General features: G+C 44.5%; 1 protein-coding gene across 6 annotated transcripts; it reads right to left on the bottom strand.

Annotated features, from left to right (window-relative positions):
• Window positions 1–11153: 11153 nt before the first annotated feature.
• LOC111249841 (phytanoyl-CoA dioxygenase, peroxisomal-like) lies at window positions 11154–17955 on the bottom strand. 6 transcript variants are annotated; one of them, XR_002673102.2, is made up of 6 exons: window positions 17402–17762; window positions 15089–15811; window positions 14672–14768; window positions 14230–14368; window positions 13922–14009; window positions 11154–13754 (listed from the first exon to the last, which is right to left on the bottom strand). XR_002673102.2 is itself a non-coding variant. In XM_022804237.2 (5 exons), the coding sequence occupies exons 2-5, from the start codon at window positions 15788–15790 to the stop codon at window positions 13700–13702; spliced, it is 993 nt and encodes a 330-aa protein (XP_022659972.1). In that variant the 5' UTR covers window positions 15791–15811; window positions 17817–17955; the 3' UTR covers window positions 11154–13699. The 6 variants fall into 6 exon arrangements, 5 of the variants coding, with proteins under 5 accessions (XP_022659972.1, XP_022659971.1, XP_086842180.1 ...); XM_022804237.2 differs by lacking the exons at window positions 13922–14009; window positions 17402–17762 and adding an exon at window positions 17817–17955; XM_022804236.2 differs by lacking the exons at window positions 13922–14009; window positions 17402–17762 and adding an exon at window positions 17769–17823.
• Window positions 17956–22217: the final 4262 nt, after the last annotated feature.

Genomic DNA, 22217 nt, shown 5'->3' with positions numbered 1-22217 from the left:
TCGTCTCTTCCACTATAGACTCTGGTACTCCTGATGGCTCCAGCGATGCCGACAATGCTTTTGAGCAGGCGGTGAATTGAGGGGCCTTCGTTTGAGTGGGTTGCTTCGTGCTGGCGAACAATCAAACAAGCTTCTTCCTTGCAAATGGAGCGAGAAAAGGTAATTGTTAAGCAATGAGAGAGGGAAATTCGGTACTACGATGGGGACGAACCCACTAGCTGGAGCTTTTCTCCCTCTTTATCTCCGCGCTCCCGATCGGGATACGAAGCATCCTAGACTTAACGGCAGAGTGCTCGGAAATATGTTTAGTCTCTGTTCGCTAGAACTGAGCGACGCGACGTGACGCGGCACGGCAAGTCCAGGTCGTTTCTCAAGAAGGAAACTCTTATCATCTGAATTCTAATTTGTGACTTCTGCATATTAGTTTTTTTTTTAAATCGTCTCTTACGATAATACGGACTGGGATGTAAACTGATAAATCAACATAGAATTATTTGTTCGGCTCTACTTTAACGTATGAAGATGCTTAATGAAAGGATACTAATGAAAGCAATTGAATGCTTTAGTCCTGGTATTCGATTATTTTGTCTCATTAATTTAAAACATAAGCTTTGAGTTTACATTTGTTAGTTATATTATGTTTTTCAGCTAACCACACTGACTTCTAGTATCAAATGCCTGTCTCTTACACGAGAGGTAATACAGGACCTGGTTGATTTCATAAGGCAGCCACAAGAACGCGCCGCTGGGTCAAAAATAGAACAAACTTAATTGTCTTTTGAGACATATCCGTGGGGAACGTCCATTGCAGAATCGTCGACTATGAAAAGCAACAGGTATGTACACAACCTTAAACGTGCCTAAAACAGGCTTGTAGAAAGAAATCATCAGTAAATTTTCAGATACAAGATTTCGAACCTTCCCATGATCATTGATTAGAAACTAGATAAAGATTTTTTAAAGGTTTGAAATGCTCCACCTAATCGCATATCACATAAATCTGTGAAATCAACTTAAAACTAATAGAGTAGTTTGTCATATAAAATAATACATTTATTTTGGTGAAAATGTTCGTCTTCGTGGTCCTTCAGGCTTACACTTTTTGTATTGTCTATAGCGATAAGTTCAGCTAATAAAAACTGAACTCTAATAATACGAAAACGGTTTCGGCGCATTCGTCTGTCTCCCAAATAAAGAGATATCCATCTTATAGAAATGCGTAAGCGGAAGCAAAAAAATATTCGCAGGTGAGTGAATGAGGATTCTTGGCTGCCAATAGGCAATATGCGGTGTCAAGAAATCCTCGGTTCGGCTCCCGCATCGGTTATTACTATAGATTGTGCTTCAATGGCGCCGTGCTACAAGCAACCGTCTAACACGTTCATTGCCTCCATAGTGCGGCTGAATTACGACGTAGCTTGCGGCACGATAGAGAACCGTCTCATAACCTTTTCCACGAGCTCCTTATTACAGAGACATTTGACTTGAAGACTATGATGCGAGCAAACAAGCAATCAATCGCATATGGAGCGCGGCACGTATAAATTGGCTAATTTAGTACCACAGCATCTGCCATTCCGAAGCCAGTAGAGCCCTGTGAAGGACGCGGTGCTTCACACCATACTCAGTTAGCCATTGCTCAGCTCTACCAATAGCAGTCGCACGCTGGCGGTGACCGTGAATGTCGTGCGCTTGCTTGCTACCTCTGCTACACTGAATAACAACCCAGTAGGTATGGAATAAAACGAAAACGAAGAAAGAAGAGGTTCAGAAGAAGCTGTGACAGCAGCAGCAGCAGCAATGCCTAGGCAGCTAGCGCCAACTAACCGATTCTGTTTACCCCCTGTGATCAGTGCTCGGTACGGGTTAACGGATAGCTGTTAGACGTTCCCCAGGCCCGCTTCCTCTTTTCGTTGGCCTAAACGAATAAGAAGGGAAAGAAGAAAAAAACGAAAGTAAGGAAACGAGCCGTAGCAGCAGCTGAAACGAAGGACGTAGACGATGGTGAAACTACAGCAGGAAGGGTGGCATGGAAAGGAATTTAATAAAATTTTAAGAACACTTATCCTTTCTCGTACTGCCACAGTTGGCTGGGTTACAGTTGGCTCTTGTGGAGTTTAGACTATTGCAGCTTGGCGGGCTTGTCAGCTTGGGTCAGACCTGACTTCGTTGGCCTGTGCAGTGGCGCTCGAACTGGAGATTACACTGCTCTGGTCGAGTAGCTATGTAACCAGCTAGCTATGTAATACGTGAGTCAGTAAGTGTTGCTGAGCTGTGGGTGTCTTGCTTCTATGAGTCCATGTGTATTCCTGTCCATGTGTGTGTGTGTGTGTGTTAAAGGACGTGGAGAGGATAGGTCTGCAAGGCAGCGAGCCTAAGGGTTTCGGTCGGAAAGAGACAAGAGGGAGCTGGTCGGAAGAAGAGAAGCACTGGGGAGTTTCCGAGGAGCTACAGTCATGCAAAGTTGGTTTCGCAGACTGCATTCGACGCACAAGACGTTAGAGAAAGCAGAGATAGAAGAAAGAGAAGTGCCAGCACGAGAATGATAGAGGAAGCTTCATGCTCGACAAAGAGGGTAAAGGGCCAAATAGAATCCCACTGTGCGAGGACAAAAGCGCTGCAAAGTCAAAGGATAGAGAGAAATTGTGGCAAAAAAAATCAGGCCGAAAAGAAGATAAAAAAAGAGAACTAAGCTAAAACGTTGGCAAAGAGGTCTGACCGAGGTCGTCTTCCCTGTTCATGCTACATCGAGTTACTAAATGCTAGACGGCAGGCCGGCAGAATAGCGACTACTACCTTGCGATAAGCTACTTATTGCTCACGAAGCGCGCCTTTGTCGCAATTCGCTGTAGCTTACTATGACTGGCTGGGTCTGTAGCCGATGCCACCTCAATGACTATTATTAGGTTTAGTCGTAGCCCATCGTTTCTTACACGTTGCTATATCACTATCATCAGTATCTAATACCACGGCCTTTACCATCTCGTAGGCAACCGGAGCGTTGTGGATTCGGCATGTCTGTCTTTTAGGTCCGTATCAAGAGGGATTCCGGTATTCTGGAGTCGGCTCGGTACACTTTGTCGCCCCCATAGGTTATAAAGTAGTACTATAAGTGGGCAAGCAGTCGTTGCACAAGCAAGAAACAGCCACCAGCGAAATAAGTCTCTAAGAGGACAGAGAAGATTCTATGAAGGTGATACTGTGAGAACATTCCTCGAACATACGGCCTAGCGGAAAATCATCCAATGTCTTCAAGTGGACTTAGTGGCCGGCACAGCGCATAGCTAAGGGGAGAGCAAAAAGAACCAGTCCAAGAATTTCCGTTCGACGACTATGTCTTCGATCAGGCGACGTGTGGACACAGAAGAAGTAGTCGTAGTCGTGGAAATGCCAACGTAAAACGAAGAAGAACCTGCAAGAAAGGCCATCGCAATGGCTTGTGATCATAGAGTACCAGTAGATAAAGTAGATGGCAATCCAAACTAGCCGATTGCAGTGTCTATGCATTTATAACAGCCGGAGCCTGAGGCCAAATTTTTAGTGGCATAATATTTTGATTATCAACAGCAACCTATTAATTCTGTATTGTGTGTGTTGAGGTATGATTGAGGACAATTCATCTAAGAGTTAGACATACGCCGCGAGCTTCAGTGAATATATGACAAATAGGCAAGAGCTATATCTCACACTCAACATTATAGATTACGTCTTCACGAGACCAATGCTGACATATCTATGTTCTAACAAATAATGTGATATATAGATTTTTTATTAATGCAACATTGTCTCAACAGAAGCAAATGTAATACACAAAGGTATACAATAAAGATAATAATGGAATAAACATCTCTGCTCGTATATTTAGGATTTTTGTATACTTTTTTTTTCGATTATCTTTTGCGCCTTATAATAATTATATTTTTTAATCGAACGTATTTTCTCCGAAATGTTGTTTAGCTTTGCATCCATCAATAACAGGTGGTCTATTGGAAAGTGAATGATATTTCAACTATTGCGTCCTAAATATTAATGGCGATAAGGAAAGATTATAACAAGCCTAAACCTGTAAATTCTATTTGAATTGAGTATGTCGTCGTAAGTACTATTCGTAATAACGAAAGGCGACGAAAAAACAAAATCTGCCTTTCCATCATTAGGAGATTTAGCTTTAGTGAGCGAGTTGATAGGTTTCAATAATTGCGTGGCCGCGTCGCTACGTCCTCTAGACGTACCACGGCGGCATTAGCCATAAGAGTGGTTGAAGCGGTATCTTCAATTCTGCAAGAAAATGAATGAGGATCGGCTCAAAAACGGGGCCTACTGGCTGTCCGAGCTTACGTAAAAGGCCAACACTCGACAAGGAGGTTGGAATGCTTTTTGCCGATTCTCATTTCATTTCTTTACTCCTCTGTCTGCTCATTCAGGGAACGAAGGTGGAACTAACCAGACCCTCTGCGTTTCATAGAGTCACTACTGACACTACCTGCTACTGCTGCAGCCACTACCGTCATCATTTAGTGCTTTTTATGGATGAAACACATTCCTGTGCTTTTATTATCACCAGGTCTGCATCATGATGCCCGCAATGGCGGTTACCAAAGCAGCTGCATCAGCCGTACCAGTGTAGGACTAACTCGCTCGTCGGTTGGTTCCGACAAATTCTCGGGAACCGTCACTCGCTACTCGACCAGCCGACATTGACGTCGTTTGTGTCTGTCTGTCTGCCCACCAATGCGATTGCCGCCCTTTCATTCCTGCTACGACTACCACTAGCGCCGTGGGTTTGTCCTTAAGCGTTGGTCCTTTCTTACCGATACCCCGCGCGTCCCTCGGTTAGCAAGCTAGGCTAAGCAGTCCGGCCAAGTAGACGCAGAAGCCGAAGAGAATAGCCAAGAACGCGAGAAGGAAACGCGTCAATCTCATTTTACTTCCACTGTCCTCCACCTCTATGTTCGACCTGCCCCCATTTTTCGTTCTCATCTTTTCTCGCTTCCACCTTCTTTCTCATCCGCAGATGCAATTCATTGTGTATGCACGATAGCTGCTTGATTGTGCGGCTTATGATGGACGCGTGAGCCAATGCGCGGAAACGATCAGAACATGGAAGAAAAAAGACGGGACGCAGTTCGCGCGTCGTCTGATCTTGGACAGAAGTAGAAAAGCAGAAGCAGCGGCGGGAAAACATCTCATTATAACAACTGGTGGGCCGCTGGTGTCCTTTGGGTGGCAGTGCTGATGACGGCCATGCCAGGGCCGCAACAATCGGCAACTTTTTATACTATCCTGCTTGTATCGACGGCCGCACCCGTCGTACTTGCTACAGCTGTAGTTGCCGCCAAACCCGTGTTTTCCCCTAGTGTCATCGCTGCTTCACTCTGTGTAAGGAAAGTCACTAAAGACGAGCGACGCCTGAGCGTTGTCGCTCTATTTGCCCCAGCTGGCACAGACATGAAGAAATAAGGTGGGCATAGCTCAGCTCTATCTAGTTTCTTTCTTGTGTGTTTCTCTTATGGTCTTTTATCCAGAGCGAAAAAGGTGGGGCTAGAAAAAGAAGAAGTACGAGACTCCTAGGTGACTACCAGGCAAAACTATGCAACGTTTGAGGTGAACTACGTTAGCACCAGAAAGCATAAAATAGTGGCTGTAAAAACGAGTCTGAAAGAGTTGTTACTGTTGCTAAAGCTAATGCTCGCGGGAAACCTTTGAATCGCCAAAAGGCCCGAAAGACGAAATCCGGTAGGATTCAACGCTGCAACGGCAGCAGAAGTACCAGTTATTAGGACCTTGGGAATTCTGAGTGGCAGCGACCTTGGCACGCTGCTCACGTCGAAGGCTCCACCTGAGTCTTGTATGATCGCAGTGGTAGGGGTCTCTTCGGGCGGCTTCGCTTTCCTTTGGTTTCCCGCCAGTCTCTACTTATTTGCTTCACCTTGGGCTGTAGCTTACATGGTGCGCGTGCAACCTCAACCAGCATTCGATGCCGCCCCAGTAACCAAAATAGCAAGAGTCGTAGTGAAAGCTACGGTCCCGCCATCGTTGTCGACACCTCCGCTTACAGTTGCTATTTCTAACATACAGACAATCTAACACAGAAGCCACCATGAGAAATGCTAAATTTACGTAAGCCTATTGGGTTGGCTCCCTCTTTGGACGTTTTTGCTATGTTGTTGCGCAATCGTTGTACAGTAATTTAGTCATAGAAGAAAACTAACAAAATACCATCATTATCACCGTCTCGAACACGGTCCGCTGGGCTTACGCAGAACTCTACTATATAAGAACAATGTAGTCGATGGTGGACATGGCGACGGCTACTAGTTCTTCGCCAAAATCTGTTGCTGGTCTGTGGAAAGAAGGCGACTTGCTGCTAGGGCTCTGTGGGGAGCCAAAATGGGATAAGAGATTGGGTAGGTCTTCGGACTATAATTGTGAGGATCAGCACGGGGTAAAAAAACGTCAAAAGTTCCGTTTTGGTGCTTCGGCTTCTTAGTGCGCCCGCTCGTTTGCTGGTAGTTCGCATGTTTACTACTTCGACCGATAAAAACAGTAACGGTAACGAACGCCTGAGTTGGCTTATCTGAACATACGAAACGAAAGCAGAAGCGGCAGCGGCAGCAAACCCATCCGATGAGTTTGTCCACCACTGTTATCCCTTCATACGTACGCCCCTTTAGGGATACTAGTCCCTTACCATAACTTAACGCACTAGCATGGCAACTAAGAGACGCTATACGCATTAAGAGACCTCGGGACAAAAGCGAACCGACGCTTCTACGATAGCCACGGTCTATGCGTCCAAATAACAGCGATGAAAGAGCAAGCGAAATGGGTCTGCCGGTCGGTGAACCATACGAGCACGCCTTGGAGATGTGGGGAAGTGGGAAACCGTAGGGGATAAAAGCGGGAAAGATGCATTGTCTAGTTAACGCCGGAAGTGGTCCAAAGTGCAACCGAACGCACTGGCTGTGAAATCCCTCAGCGCGTCGACGTAGTCATCGTAGCTAACCGACCAGTCCACCGTCAACCAGAAGCCAAAGCGAACGGCAACAGTCGACAAGCAGTGCAAAAGGAACACGTAAAACAGTACGCCATGAGCGTGTACGTGGAACGCAAAAGATGAGAAAGGTTGTTATTTCCATCTCCGTTGGGACGCGGGCGGTTACTGAGCGTGCGAATGGTGGGGGGTAATGTGCGTGATAGCTGTGCTTTGCTGACTTTGTCGCTTTCTCGTTCCGTTTCTCCGCACATTCCGCTTGCGGCTTGTCTGCTTGGTACACAGCAGTTGTGTGTTGCAAACCTCGTCAACGGGTGTGAGCTTTACGTGGATGAGGTCAAGGCCTCTGTTACTGCCCATCTCTGATTTCTGGATCTTGTCCGCATAGTATTACATCATTTAAAGGCAGCCACCGGATGACGTTTCATTTTGTTATGCCGTATCTATGCAATCTGCGAAACATGTTTTACAGCTGCATCTTAGGCACAGGAGGCCCCTTACTCTCCCCCTTGTGATTTCTAGGAAGAGGTTGTGGTCTAGGTTCGAACTTAAGTATAGATAGAATTCGTTCCGTACTGAGAGCCAACTGTCTGATAGAAATCCTAACGACGATAGCAGACGTAGAACAAGAAGCACTGGAAAAAACTGGAGAAAAACTGGAAAAAAAGCTTGAAAGCTCTGTCGAATTGAAGCGAGACTGTCGCAGCGTCAGGGACAATGTTAAGGGAATTAGTGGTATGGCTTTGCCATCACCTTACGAATACACGGGTTCAGATGGAATAGGAAAGTCGGGCACTTCAACTAGTTGATTGTTGTAGGCGCTATTTTAGGCGTTCCGCTCGCCGCTCGCACGATCGGTCTATAGGAAAATAAAGGAAAAAGCTTTTCCCACTGAGCTGTGCTCAGCGAGTGTCCTGGAAATCGGCGCAGAAAAAAAAAGAGAAACAGAGATCGAACGAGAGCGGCTACCAGCATCACCAACAGCAAATGAGAGAAAGAAACTTAGTGGTGTTCGTTCACTAAGTGAATCCATATCAATTAAGCCTAATAGCAGAAGCTGACGCTATAGCCGAGCTGCTGTTGCTACGGCTGCAATGAGCCAGACTGCGAGCAGCATCATCAGTACGACGCCTGCTAACCAAACAGCTCACCAGTGCCAAAGGTCGGCTTAAGCAGAATCGACTGGAGGGCGGTAGGGTCCTGGGATCGTGGAAGCCGCTGTCTGCTGGCATACGGGAGGACGAACCGTGGACGGACAAGCACACATACTCACCATCAGGCAGCGAGTCTATTTGCATATGTATGGGTCACTTAGTCATTTGTGGAAGAGCTTAGCTCGTCGACTAAGCGGCTCCGTTGACCGCGTCGACGTCCAACTACTACATCCTACTTTTCAGTCCACCGATGGAAGGAGAGAGGGAGGCAGGCAGGCTAGTTAGCCGGCTAGCTGGCCCGCCACTAACCAAGACTCAGTCTTAGTTAGGACAACCATCGCCAGCAGCGCCGGTTGGCCACAGCAGTAGTAGTAGCGGCAGATTTTTGATGACTAACTTTGGGTCTTTCAAACTTGCGGCGGAGATTGCAGCCTCGCCACGTCAGCCATCGGACGGACTGGGTCTAACAACGTAAACTCTACCACGAAATCTGAGAGAGCAAGTGAGTCGATCTAGATCTACTGTCTAGAGTTCTGCCTCACTCTTCTCGTTTATCTCGTACGTTGCTCTCTCCTTTTTATCCTATTTCCTCTCTCTCACCTATCTCTAGCTGGTTCACCTCAGCTGGATTTCCGCTTGATATCTACCGCGTTCACTGGCCTTGCTTCGTATTCCTGCCGTATTTAGCCATGAAGGGACCTCTCGAACGGTTACCGGGTCTCTCTGCCGTTGCCGCTTGCTGCTATTGCTATATGGGAAGATAGAAGACCCCATCTAACTACGTAGTCAACGCATGTCGGCAACGCAGCTAGGTGGAGATGTTGGTCATCTGTTTGCTCGGCCACATTTTGCTTACACGTTAAAAGTCGGCAGTAGACTAACTCTTTGGCGGCAAGTTGGACCCGCTTTGAGCACAGCAGCTCAAAAGACACCGGTTCTCTCTTTGGCAATCGTTTTCTTTTTCAGTTGGCTGTAAACCTAGCAGTAGCCTCTGTTGTCAAGAGTTGTTGTACAACTAGTTCTGTGCCCTCCTACCCCCCGCCCCTGTACCCCGGTATTACCGCTAGCCTTGCTGCTAGCGGGTGCCTATTTGCAGTTGCCGCCCTCACCAATACCACCATCGCCAACCAGCCTTTGCTGCTGCTGCTCTGTCGCCTCAGCAGGAACGGGGGCTGCGGGGTAAAAAGCAAAACTAGGCGAGAGCCACGAGGTGATAAAAGGCAAGACGAAGCAGGCAAGCTTTTCTGTTTCCCATCATTCCATGATAGATGCTTCGTTCGTTGTACTATACACACGAACATACTTCTGCCGTTGTGGCTGAACAGAGTAGTCTCGGTGCCTGCCGTGTGCAGCACTTATTCTCATTTGCATGACGAATACGATAGCAGCTCTCTGCTGGTGAAAGGCAAGACTTCTAGCATTATCCTCCCGCCATCCTGTCTCTGTTCCCTGTTACTACCCCAGATTATCCCCTTTAGCACTTCGTCTTGCTCTCAAGCTCTTCTGGAGGGTGGTTAGTCGTTTGCAACGAAACTAAGCGTGCGGCGCGAAATGGCGACCGGCTCCATGTGTTGCCCCCGCTGGCTTTTGCCGTCCCGTAGTAACTATAATGGCTGGCAGCTTGTCGGCCAGTCTTTCGACCCGTGTCAGAGGTAGCGCCGGGAGACGCAAGGAATAAAGGAATAAAATATGCTTATGACGACGTTCCATAAATTAGCGCAATTCCCGAGCTTCCAATAGACTCGAGAACTACGTTCACTACGACCTTTTCTTTCTTTCCCTCTATCTCTTACCCCCCTCTTTCTCCCTCGCTCTCTCCTGCGCTTTCTCTCGAGCAAAACTACATTGAGCCACGCTATTCCCAACCGTTACCGAACGGTTTGCTCCCTCAAACGACTGGCCCTCCTGACATCCTTAACGACACCCCAGCATAGGGTAGTATAAACTTGAGTTTCGTCACAGCCAACATACTACTGCCCTACCACCATTCCCCTTTCGATCCCTGTTTTCTGCCAGCGGGACCTTCACACGTATTTCCGGGCACAGTTGCTAAGGGTTGCTTGGTTCTCTAGACTAGCTAGGCAATCAACGCTTTGCCAAATCTCGTTGCCCATATGGCACTGGTAGGTCATCGGTAGCAAAGACGAAATAGGCATGGCTTGCGGTATCACCTACCTCGCAGCAGCAACAGCAACGTGCACAGATTGGCTTCCTCCAAAGCTATAACGCCGTCCTAAGTCCTGACATTTGCATAAACATAAACATGACACAAACACCAAACCGCACCACACTGTTCGTTGCCGTATTTGGCCAGTTGTATTCATAGTGTTATGGAAAGACCTTTGATGCTCATCTACCTCGTGGATTGGCTGTTATTCTATTGTTGATGCAAAGGATAATGAGTTAGTAAGGAATTCTTTGACCGAAAATTCAATTCAATCACAATCCCGTAGCGGAAGCTTTCTCGGCAAGAATCGTGGTCTCGATCTTTTGACATCATGTCTTTGGTCTCATCGCAAACGAATGCGATGAGACCGGCGATTTTGCCCTTCACCATGATTTAACCATGGTATTATCAATTCCATCTACTGATAAAATCTTCCCGCGGTTGGCGCTAATGCGACGGCAAAATCGAGCTCAGGTGCGCAAACAAGGCTTTTGAGTTCCTGCGTATTGAGTTTTTTTTTTTGGTGAGGGGAGAGGGGAGGGAGAGTTAGATAATATAAAAAAAACCTAGGCTTGAATACAATGATAGGGACAGTACTGCCGATTCACGCAAAAAAAAAGAGAACTTTGTTATTAGCGAAGAGAAAATAAACACTTGGTAGCAGATATAGGTAAATACCTTGGCGCGAGTGTGTTTCTGTTGCTTTATATTGAGGACTATACGAAAAGCATTAGGATACGCATCTTAGGTATCTATACATTGGGGTATAACAGATTTCGTTTTATTCCATCAAATTAAATTCATCGAAGTAAAAACATTTTGAATAAAAAGTAGATAATTTTAATTAAAAACACGGATTCAGATATTTATTTTGGTGTGTTGTATTGGTAACATTAGTTTTAGTTCCAAAATCCATCTTGTTAATTCTAATCTAATTAAAATTAAACGGTAAAATACTAAAATGATCATCATCGCTCCTTCCTAAATGTTCCATCTCACAATTAAAATTCACATAACGATATGCTCACTTGTCAAAATCGTCGTCAACCCATAGAATCTTTTCAGTAACGTATGCATCTACATGTTTTATACGTGCGTTCAATATTCGTCCATACTTTCACCACAGAAAAGGTTGCTTTATTAGGTTGATAGTTCGAGGCTTTTCATTATATCCTTGTTTTTTTCATCATCTTTGTTGTATTATCTATATATCAAAGGACTTATATAAAAAATTGTGAGAAAAATATGCAAAAGGTTAGTGTTAGCATCTCAAACGAGACTTCACTTAATGAGACTATCTCTATAAACGGTCATTACTTCATTATTTCATAGACAACGTCACAAAGAGTGGCAAAAGAGCATTAGCGCTACTAACAATTACCTTTGTATTTGGTCAGGCACCCTAACTTTCATAGCGCTTCCTTCTTTCGTGAAACCTCGGATTCTCGCTTTTATAGAAATAAGGCGTCAGACTCTCACTAGCAATCTAGGCCAAAATCGTACACCATGCTACCAGCTGATTTTCCCTAAGACTCGTTCGATTCTATGCCGCGCTATTTCCAGTAGCTTCCATAACAACCAATTCACACAGGTCGACTAGCAGACACGTCTCACGCAGATTTATGTACGATGCATCTATCTCGACAGACTAATTGCTTCTACTGATGCTCGCGTTCAAAAGTAGAAAAATAAACACAGACGTCACCATCATAACCAGCACTATGTCAATCCGCCCTAACACAACACGGGTTCATCACCAGGATCGTAGTGATTTCCGCCACCATTATAAAGACGTGAAAATTTCTCGTTCCGCTGCAACGGCAATAACAGCAGCAGAACCAGCAATAGCAACCCCAATTACCCTTTATCGCAATGGTTTGCCCCCAACATGTTTCTTCCTTCCTCTCTAAAAACGATAACTACCCTTCTCGTCCGATTTCATCCGGCTCCGGTATCATCTCAGCACTGATAAGCTTTTTTCCTTCTTTTCCAAGTACAACTACTATGTCCCTTCGGCGGCAGTGGCTTCGGTGTTCTGTCTGAGCCGGGAGCCAGCCAGTTAACCTCGCCAGTTCCGACCCTCTGCCTGTCGCGCCAGGACTTCCCACAGCCCCTCAAAACTCCCAACCGAACCGGACCTAGTTTCTTATCATTCTTCTGCTAGCGTTGCTGATAAACGCCGCAGCGACCACGTCTCTGTGGTTACGTTGGCCAGATAAAAACAGTTGAAACAGTTGATTCAGCAGCGGTGGCAGTGACGACGGTCAGGACAGTAGCAGCCATAGCAGCGGCTTCTACCCGTCCTTTGGTTGTACTAGCCGTAGAAATGGTAACCGCTCTGGAGTTTATTGATCGTTGTAACAGAGAGCTCTGCTCTAAATCGAACAGGCTTTTATGCTGACTCTCTCATAGATGAAGTTGTCTTGCGCTTTGGGCCACGTCGCGATGCCCGTGGGGGCTGGTACTAACAACAGCAGCAGCTAATGGCGTCCGTGTTTCAGATGACTTTCTCTTTAACCAGATCGCGCTGGTCCCGTTAGCGACTAGACCGGCAAAGCCACCGCTGCGGCTATCCATAGTACGCGTGACTGCTACACAGCACTGGTTTGAGCGCTTTGGATCAGAGGGTCATTTCATCCCGGACTGTCTGGCCATTGAACCCAGAATCGGCTTTCGTCTTCCCGAACGCGAAAAACAACTCTCTATTTATCTGTCGGATATTCGAAGCTCTGGCTTCGAGTATCCGAGATGACTTTTTGGCTTATGATGCGAATGATGAAAGGTGCTACTGGTTTCTGCTAATTATGATACTTCATGTCGCGGCGAACGAGCAACAACTAGCGGGACGATTGCCGTGTATCCTGCCAGCGGTAGCTAGTAGCAGGCATATCCCAGCTGTTGTAGCAACTAGCCAAGGGCTATGAGAGTAGGCAGACCGAAGCGGTCCTTAGGGAGGGCAAGGTAAACACATGGACCGCTTGAGCTGTGTCGGACAAGTTATAGAATAGTGAAGAGAATGGTAACTATTGAGGAAGCTCTCCCCAGTCTTCGGAGTGGAATCCAAGGGCTGGGAGGACTAGGGGCCAATGCAGGCAACACGGCCAATGCCGGACGCCAGAGGAAGCAGCGAACCCGCGTAAAAAGTCTTATCTTACTTCCTGTTCGGTGTTTCTATTGCGTTTGCTTTTCTACCGTACCGTCGTGGCCGATGCAGTTGAGGTCGTACCGAGTAAATGGGTATGGGCCCCTTATTCTATTGCTGCAAGTCGGTTTCGGCCGGTCTTCCGTGGAAAACACATCTCCTTCCCGTTGCGTTTGCGCAGACAGAACCGCCGCATCACGAAAGTATAGCGAAACGCCAGGGAAGGCTAAAGCGGACATAGTTTAGAGGTTGAACCGTTCACCGCGTACCAACTGGGCTCGGTAACGCCAAACGTCTCTGGAAAAAAGACGATGCATTAGACGAGGACGGAAGACAAGACATCAGAAAATAGCATAAACAAAAGTGTGCTGAATCCCGAAATAAAAACAAATGCGGCATCAGCAAAGCGTCATTCAATACAAATACTATTCAAGATAAACTCAAGGAAATTTTACTGATATTACCACTTAAATTGCTTCCAGAAGCTCTATCGTAGGCACATCATATCATCAATAGTCTCTATTAAACGACCGTACAATCCGATTCCACTAACTGAAATTCGTACGACAGTTACGTTGGCATGATCGATATTTAGCCCGTTTCAATATCCAGTCAGGCGCGGTGTACCTATATAAACTGGCTAGAGCTCGGCTCTTCGAGCTGACCCCATCATTAGTAGACAACATATGTACAGCAACCGGCATGGTAACCATAGATTAACATAATCCACAGAGGAAGTCGCTACCATTTGCATCCTGTCCATCTTTCGCACCTGTAATCGAAGATAGGGATCCCTCGCTTCTCAACTATCTTAAGGACTTCCTTCGCAATATTCTCTTGACTAGTGCCTGCCACATCGATGTATCTACACTTCGATGCGACGTAGTGACATGAGATCGCCTTTCGGAATCCTTAAAGAGACAGGAACATAACGGTACAATGACAGGCTGTATAAACAGATTGAACTAGGATCGCTTTGTGTGTAAGTTGTTTTTGTCTAATAAGACCGATAACATAAATCGAGCAATAAACTATAAGTAAAATAATAACCGATAAGTAAAATTTGGTTAACATGAACAAAAAAATCTAACCAACCTGTTCATGTTAATCATCACTTTTTGCGCTGCTTAAGCTTACGCTCTCTCTGCGATTCAGGGAAGGGGACAGGAGTAAGTAATAGTTACTTTCAGGCAAGACGCCTAAATTCTGCGTACCTTTTGAACGGTTGGCGCCGGATCCGTGGATAAGGAGCGGATGGAACAATATCATATCCCCGGCCTCCATCTCAAAATGTACACGATCATCTATAAACTGTAACCCACGGCATAGGAATGAATCAAAGGAAGAATACATTTGAAAGTTTGATGAGCAATGTGAATTCGCTGTGAAAACTTGCTCTTTCCCTTTTCCCTTAAAACAAAGCCGCGTTTGTAACTTCGCTGAGGTTGTCCCTCAGAACTTTTTAAACCTAACTTATATAGAGTTAAAATGATTTTTTTGAGTTAAAACATTTGTACTCGCTTCCACTCAGTTACGATTCATATATTACAGAAATTCCTATTTCAGCTCTTAATTGCAGACGTGTTGAATTAAATTTCTAGCTCTGTAGAACCAATATTTATTACGCTCACCTCATTATAATTTTTGATTCCATAATAACCTTTGTTAACACCAGCCTCCCATTCAGGATATACGTGTTCCAACAGGAGTCCCTTATGCGAGCCTGGAATTCCCACCAAACAACCATTTTCCCGATTAACGCGCTCGATTGCAGTCCACGCACAGACGACGCGGTCTGCTGGTCGGAATGGAAAATAGTGCAAGTCTTGGTGCAGCGGATGGCGAGATGTCAACGCCCCCGTATCTGGTGGCTTGTTGATCAGCATCGTATGTACGGCCATCTGGTCCTTCCCAACAAATGCCTCAACCCAGTCCAGCACTCGAGGGCATGTGCAATACTCCCAGAGCTCTTCGTCGAAAAAGAGGTCCTGCAACTTGTTGACGACATACTTGTCCTGATTTTTAGCATTCTTGACGGTGATGTCTCTCATGATGGTGAGACCGGGGATCTTCACTTTGCCGCTGGCAATGTCGTCGAAACGTTTGGCGAACTTTTGCAGATCTTGAGGATCGAACATCCCCTTGACGATCATGTAGCCATTTTCTTCGTAGAATTGCCGCTGCTCTGTAGATAGCTTGGGGTGATCGAGCGTGAAGCGGAACTGTGACGCGTATCGTTGTTGATTGCTTTGAGGCGCCCTTGGCCTACAAACTGTTGCTAGCATGGGAGCAAGTCGTGCGGGGAAGACTCGCAAGAAGGCTTTAATCAACATGATTTACAGGTCTTCACGCACCTATATATGAAATTGCGTAACAAACACGTTGTATGTCAATTGGCTCAGTCCTAAGTTTCGACACCTAGCGACAATAACTCTACAGGCAGACTCAACTTAGAAGTAGGCAATGAAATAGTTCCTCCCTGCAGCCATCATATACTTGATTGTAGTGATACAGGCTTCAGATCTTATATTATTATATCTTCGCTCAGAAGTCCTAGTCCTAATAAACTGTCGTCTATTTAATTATTCATTATCTGCCTATTAAACATACATCCATTATTTTAAATCGAAGAGTTTTCGCACCTCTATTGCTGTGTGGATAAGCTTACTATTGAAAAACTCTGGTAAGCAAAAACGTTCTTGCCTTTCATAAGATGATGACTTTGATCTCTACTTATAGGACCATCACCTTAGAAGGGTCTTAGCGTAATAATGTTGTGTTAAGAGTATACGTGATCACGCGTAATAAAAGTATCTATTACTTAGTAAAGTTCTGTTCTTTAAGTACATTTATATCTAAGATAGCTATTTTAATTAACTGAGCGCTTTGCCGTTTTCGCCTTAGAAATTGTTTCCTAATATGCGTTTCAAACTATTAAATGGTACCAGTTAGATCACCCTTCCTTTCCCATTTATTTAATCTAACATACAAATAATACGTAAATAAATGGTTCTATTTAAATGAACGAATGATTATTTAAATATCTACAGAACGGCGTACGAAGTAACGAGACTATTGAACTAGAGTTGGACAACTTCATTGGTAAATACACCGTAGCTACACGCATTGTATCATTAAAAAAACAGATGTGCATAGCGTTCTAATATTTTCAGTGCACACTCTTTGGCCATCAGCATTTTGCTGCTTCAACCATTTTTTCTGTACATACAATACATTTGTAAGTCCGAATCAAATCCCTAAAATGGAATATCGAACAAAAACTGCCCCTAGCTTTTTACGCCATCATGCTAAAACAAAAGAAAAAATAATTAAATTGGCCGTAAGAAGCAATGAATGAGCCTTCCAATATGAAAGCGTTCACAGGGACAAATAAGAGAATCGCGTAACTTCTCCTCATTAAAGGTACGGTATAAAGTTATAAAAAAAATCACTTTTTACTTATATTTGTAGACACCACAAGATTCTGCTGGCGGTTTGACGTGACGCAGTGGTATATCTATTTGAAACATAGAGCCCATTGAAAATATTCCTTATACTGGTTAATGTTACTATAGCTGCTATAACAGATATATCAATTGGTCAAACTCTGCATTCTTACTCCAAAATCTGAAAGTTGTCAGAGCTTTATGTCCAGTACCGCCGGCAAATGGCTGACTCCCGTCATGGAATCACTTATATGCTTATAATATCACACTCTGGAAACACCTGAACATTTCCATTCTGTACCGCAATTGTATTGAAATAACATAATACAACCTTGCTACTTGCTGACATTGTAAACTTCTGTTTACCATCCCGTCTATCGGGCTGGCGTGTTTATCGTAAACACGAATATCGACACCAGAAAACTCATCATCCCGTGAAAAAGCATGATTCGAACGAAACACACAACAAACTCGCGAATTTAGCTCACTTTGGCTCACCTTTGAATCGCAAAAACATACGGCGCGAACGCCTAACACATGCAATTCGATAGTTTCTAGTAGTCGATTGGTACTTTCAACAAGTTCCTGTTCACTCAATCAATCTACAGCTCTGTAATCCTCCTTTTCAACTCCTACTCTGACTGACATAGTATTGCGCTAAGCCGAAGACTCGTGGCCATTTTTTTTTGCGGTGTTTCTCTATCTATATGATCAGATAGAAGAAAACGTTTTGCTTATGATCGGTTTAGTGTTAACACCGTCACCGGTTTGTGCCGTTTTTAAAACAGTAACAAGACAGAGCCATCAGCCGCGGCCTGTCTACTGGCAATCACATTCGCAACTGGCTACAGATCGTTAAACTAACCTACGTGTGTTTTGTGTCGCAGTTTATGTCGCTGCTGCCTAGTCTTACCTCCGCTAGTTTCAAGCTCCCCACAACGTTTATAATAACAGGCGTCTACTGTGGAGAGGGTGGCTCGGCCGACGAAATAGACAGACGTGGCATTGCGTGTGAAAGAAACTAACACTGAACGGTCGCGCGTTGTTAAAGACAACGTTGGTTGATCCAAGTCGTAGTTGGAATACAGACTCCGTATAGCCTAACAACATGGCGGCGAAAAAGTTTTGATTTTCTCCAAAAAGGCTTATAATCACATGTTTCTTAGCGAAAATCAACTGAACAAGATACGAATTAATAATAATATAGAACAATTCTTCCAGTAAATTACTCAAGCTCGCTCTCATCATTTAAAGGTCTGAGACGCATATAAAGCCTGTGGTTTGTGATGAGTGTCTGAAACTGTCTTCTCATCGGGATATCGCGAGCTTCACGTCTATAATACGCAATTCTTAGATTACGCTGCCTTTCACACTGTTAATTTTCTCTAGATGGATTATAAAAGACTCGTACATATATGTAGAGTGGCGCGTTCAAATTGTGAAGGCCATTGCCTCGCCGCCCCTGCTACCGTACCAAACGAAGGCCAACTCATTCTAGAAATAGAAAACAAAAACAATTATAATGAAAAGTCGTACTTAAGCATAGATCAGTTACGATTAAGCTTTCCGTGCTGAGGGAAACCCACCTAGATTGATAAGTTCATATTCTTAAAGAAACTTCTTAATTTTGGTTAAATGTTCAACGATTTTTACTATATCTAAGGCTTCGATAGAGAAATGAACGGCCGTTATAGAAAGAAGAATACCGAAGTGTCAGTAGGGTCTGTCAGGTGCCAGCTAGGCTGCTCAAATAAGCTCCAACAAGTTAGTCGTTTTAAGGCTTTTTGAACCTTTTGCGAATTCGGAGCCCTCTTATTTTCGGGACTTTTTGCCTACTAGCAGCGTGTCTAAGCGACAGTTTAACAGATTTATACCTACCGATATGTCGGCTAATGTCAATGATTATCACAAATTATTTGTAGATTCTTCTTCTTTGACTTGGCTATGCTGCAAGCCACTGAAGAAAGGGCAACATTAGAGCTATTATTACGCTATCCATGCGACAGCTTCATGAAGTTCCTGCTTATGGGTTTCTGAAACCTGTAGCCAATAATCGCATTACGTTTATTACAGTCTTTAATATATTGTAAACAGATTACATCTATAACTTCGAAAGGAACTAAAGTTTGTCTTTGTTGAGCTCAACTGGTTTCCGAAGATCATGAAATGTCAACGTTAAGAGGAGGCTTTGACACAGTAAAACAACATGATTCAATAAGCCATCATCCTGCTCGGACATGGAAGGTTGAAAGGTGAGACAGTATAATCTCTCTTATCTTTTATGGCAGATATTCAACCGGTACATGTTTTTCAATAACCAAAACCCCATCAAGCTGCAGGTGCACCGATCAAGCCACGCTACAGCAGAGCTCCCGTGACTACGTAATTTAACGAAAGGGCATTACCTATTTCCCAATTGTCACCGAGATGTTCAGACTTTGAATCAAACAACTCTTTTTTTTCCCATTAACTGTGTTAGGGTTCGAAGAAAAGGACAAACAACTGAATGAAGTGAGTCTCTGGATTGAGTTTAGTTTGTCGTGAAATAAGGCCATTCAGAGTTTACAAGGTAGCAGCAAACGCTGCGAGCTATTTGTGTTCCTCTGCACCGGAAAGCTTATAATACAGAGTAGGCTTGGACGATCAGTCGTTGAAGAAATTATACTATTTCTTTTTCTAAAAACACTCGTGTGTACAATAACCTATTTTGTGTATCGCTGGCCCTTAGTGATCAGGTGGCTAAGCAATGGGGTCTGAAGGCGTAACTTGCAGTAAACAACGCACAGCGGTAGGCCGGAAATGATCGCGATGTGATCACCAGGGGGTGTCAGCTGAGTTTAACCGAAACTTCCGATCGTAGCAGATGACCTACGTAGATCAATTATCATAATTTCAATTCAATTCTATAATAAATATATCTGGTTTGGAAGAAGAATTTATTGTAATGCTTCATTTATCATGATGCTGCTTCAATTTTTATGGACTAACTCAGCATTTTTCCATTCCAGCCATTTGTGTGGCATTGTTTGCATGAATGTAAGTCACATGATGGTTCCTTTGGACATTACGTCGTCGAATATTGTCATGTATCAGCGGAGCGCAAAAAGCAGCCAGCTCCACGATCCTCCGTTACTTCGTTGCCAGTGTGTAGGCAGGTGGTATCCATATAAATACGTGATACCTGGAACGATAGCACCGAGGATCTCGTCTCCAGAAATTATGCGAGGCGTAAAAAGCCGGTGACACCCAACGAAGTATTACTCTCATCGAATGAATATCAAAATTAAGAACCAACGAAGTACACAGTCCTCTAGCAACTTTACCTAGACAGCAGCACCGGAGCGCCGCCGACAGATAAAGATGGCGACAAACAGCTTCAACAGAAGCTACTTTCTTACCCAGATTTGCTAGCACAGGCAGGATCGCCACGATGACATGGCAGTGAATGCGGTAAGTGTGGGATACGGGGGCTGAAAGAAGGTGCCGACGGTAGGAAGAGGTTAGTCTATTCTCACTTACCTAGGATGATAGGGCACCGGCTTAGATACGAATAAAGAATCGCCCTGGATTCATCAAGATAAATGTTTTGAATTTTATGAGTCTTCCTATTTATTCGACGCGCTAATGGTAATCTAAACAATCAGCAACAAGACGGCATTGCATGGAATCCCGTTGAAGTGGCTTAAATTGATGATTTGTGGTAAATAGTTAAGACTAAGCTTCAAAAAAAAAGGTTTAGTGATGAAAGTTACGCGTAAGAAAGCTACAGTCGATTAAAAATACCGTTTAGTTATGACTAGGGTCATGCTCTGGTGCAAGCAGGTTCAGCATTAAGCAAGGATACCTTTAATCAATTGAGATCTCATCCAATAGTAACTATTAGTTCTATGATCCTGGTTAGAACATGGTAATATTAAGAAGCTTTCGTGAAAATCAGTTGGCGCTACATTTAAGACCTGGGGATTAACTTATAAGAGTCGAAAAAGTGTTTGCTCATGGCCTAAAGAGTTCTCATCAAGAAGCTTGATTAGTACCTCAATGTAAGGGCACTGACTTCATAATTAAATGAATCAACTTCTTGCTGAGATCCCCTTGCCTATCTGGGCCTATCGTGTACGGACGTCAGAATTCGTCTCTTGACTAATTCGTGTATTCACCTCACTCAATAAAGAATAGTTTGCCTTATAGAGCTGACTTATTACATTATTTGATCGAAATATTACGGACAAGCAAATACTAATTTACACAGTGGTTGAGTTTTTCCCTGAAGGTGCCTGTATACACTGAAGGTTAAACAAGTCTTATTGAGAAAAGTGCATGTGTGGCATTTTCCGCACTCCGTTATCCGTTGCGTAGCCATATTAATCGTTTCCAGATATACCGTTTCAAAAATGGGAGCCATTTACTCTGCTCTGCATGAGCTTAGGAGGTTGTTTGCGGTAGTGCGCCATTGCCCTTGCGCCGACAAGCACATTCATGGGTATTGCAGACGCCACGTGCGCCTGAGACACTATAGACACATAATACCAGAGAGTGTTCGCTGATTCTGCCATATAGAGTCTGGTCTGCTATGGTTATTTGTGTGTGGCAAAGACGATGCCGTGTGTACATACAAGCTTTCGTGCAAACTGCAGCTGTAGGTAGCTTAGCGCCTGGTTAAGCAAGGCGTACGCTCGAGCATTACAGCCGTGACAATAACCATAGCCGCAACGATTGGCTTCTGCTGTTTCGCTACCTTGGAACAAAGGTACTTTACCGATTCAACGACGAACACGCTGACCATATGTACCCCCTTAGTTTACCTGTGGGCGCCTCTGAAATTTCACCGCCGACTGTAAACAGGTTATGTTGTGGATTGCTGTCTCATGCCTATCTCTCTCTCTCTCTCACTTTTGTTTCTCGTCTCTTTCTATGATATTGAGCGAACGCGGTGTGCTTCCACCAAGACATCCTAGGTGCGCAAACGTAGCCAGAGAGTTGCGCCTACAGACCACTACTGTGCGAAAGGCTGTGCTTTTCTTGCCTCCACAAGGAAGCATATATCGCTCGATGCCTCTCAACGGGCATTTCAGAAGTGGAGCAAGCGGCTTCAAAACGGCTAGAAAAGAGGCTGCGGAAAAGAAGGAGCGGCAATTTGAAACAAACAGCGACTCCTGTTTGCATGCTACAAGCGTCTTACACTACTCCCTTGTTTTTCCATTTACCTCGACAAGTAACCACCCCGTTTTTGAGCTCTCATATTATTCATAACAAGAATAAGGGTCTTCTTGTTCCCAGCTACTCCCTCTCTCTCTCTCTCTCTCTACATATATAT

Source organism: Varroa destructor, unplaced genomic scaffold, assembly GCF_002443255.2.
Source record: "Varroa destructor unplaced genomic scaffold, Vdes_3.0 BEIS01000004.1, whole genome shotgun sequence".
Lineage (NCBI taxonomy): Eukaryota > Metazoa > Arthropoda > Arachnida > Mesostigmata > Varroidae > Varroa > Varroa destructor.
This window is presented reverse-complemented; position numbering and strand designations above follow the sequence as displayed.

Bases quoted from the DNA above. Each gene is read 5' to 3' on its own strand.
- LOC111249841 (XM_022804237.2), bottom strand. From the start codon at position 15,790: ATGTTGATTAAAGCCTTCTTGCGAGTCTTCCCCGCACGACTTGCTCCC. The intron at 14,369-14,671 runs GTACGCAGAATT...TGTCTCTTTAAG, and splicing joins CGGCGCCAACCGTTCAAAAG to GATTCCGAAAGGCGATCTCA. The intron at 13,755-14,229 runs GTGCGAAAGATG...TCTTTTTTCCAG, and splicing joins ATCCCTATCTTCGATTACAG to AGACGTTTGGCGTTACCGAG.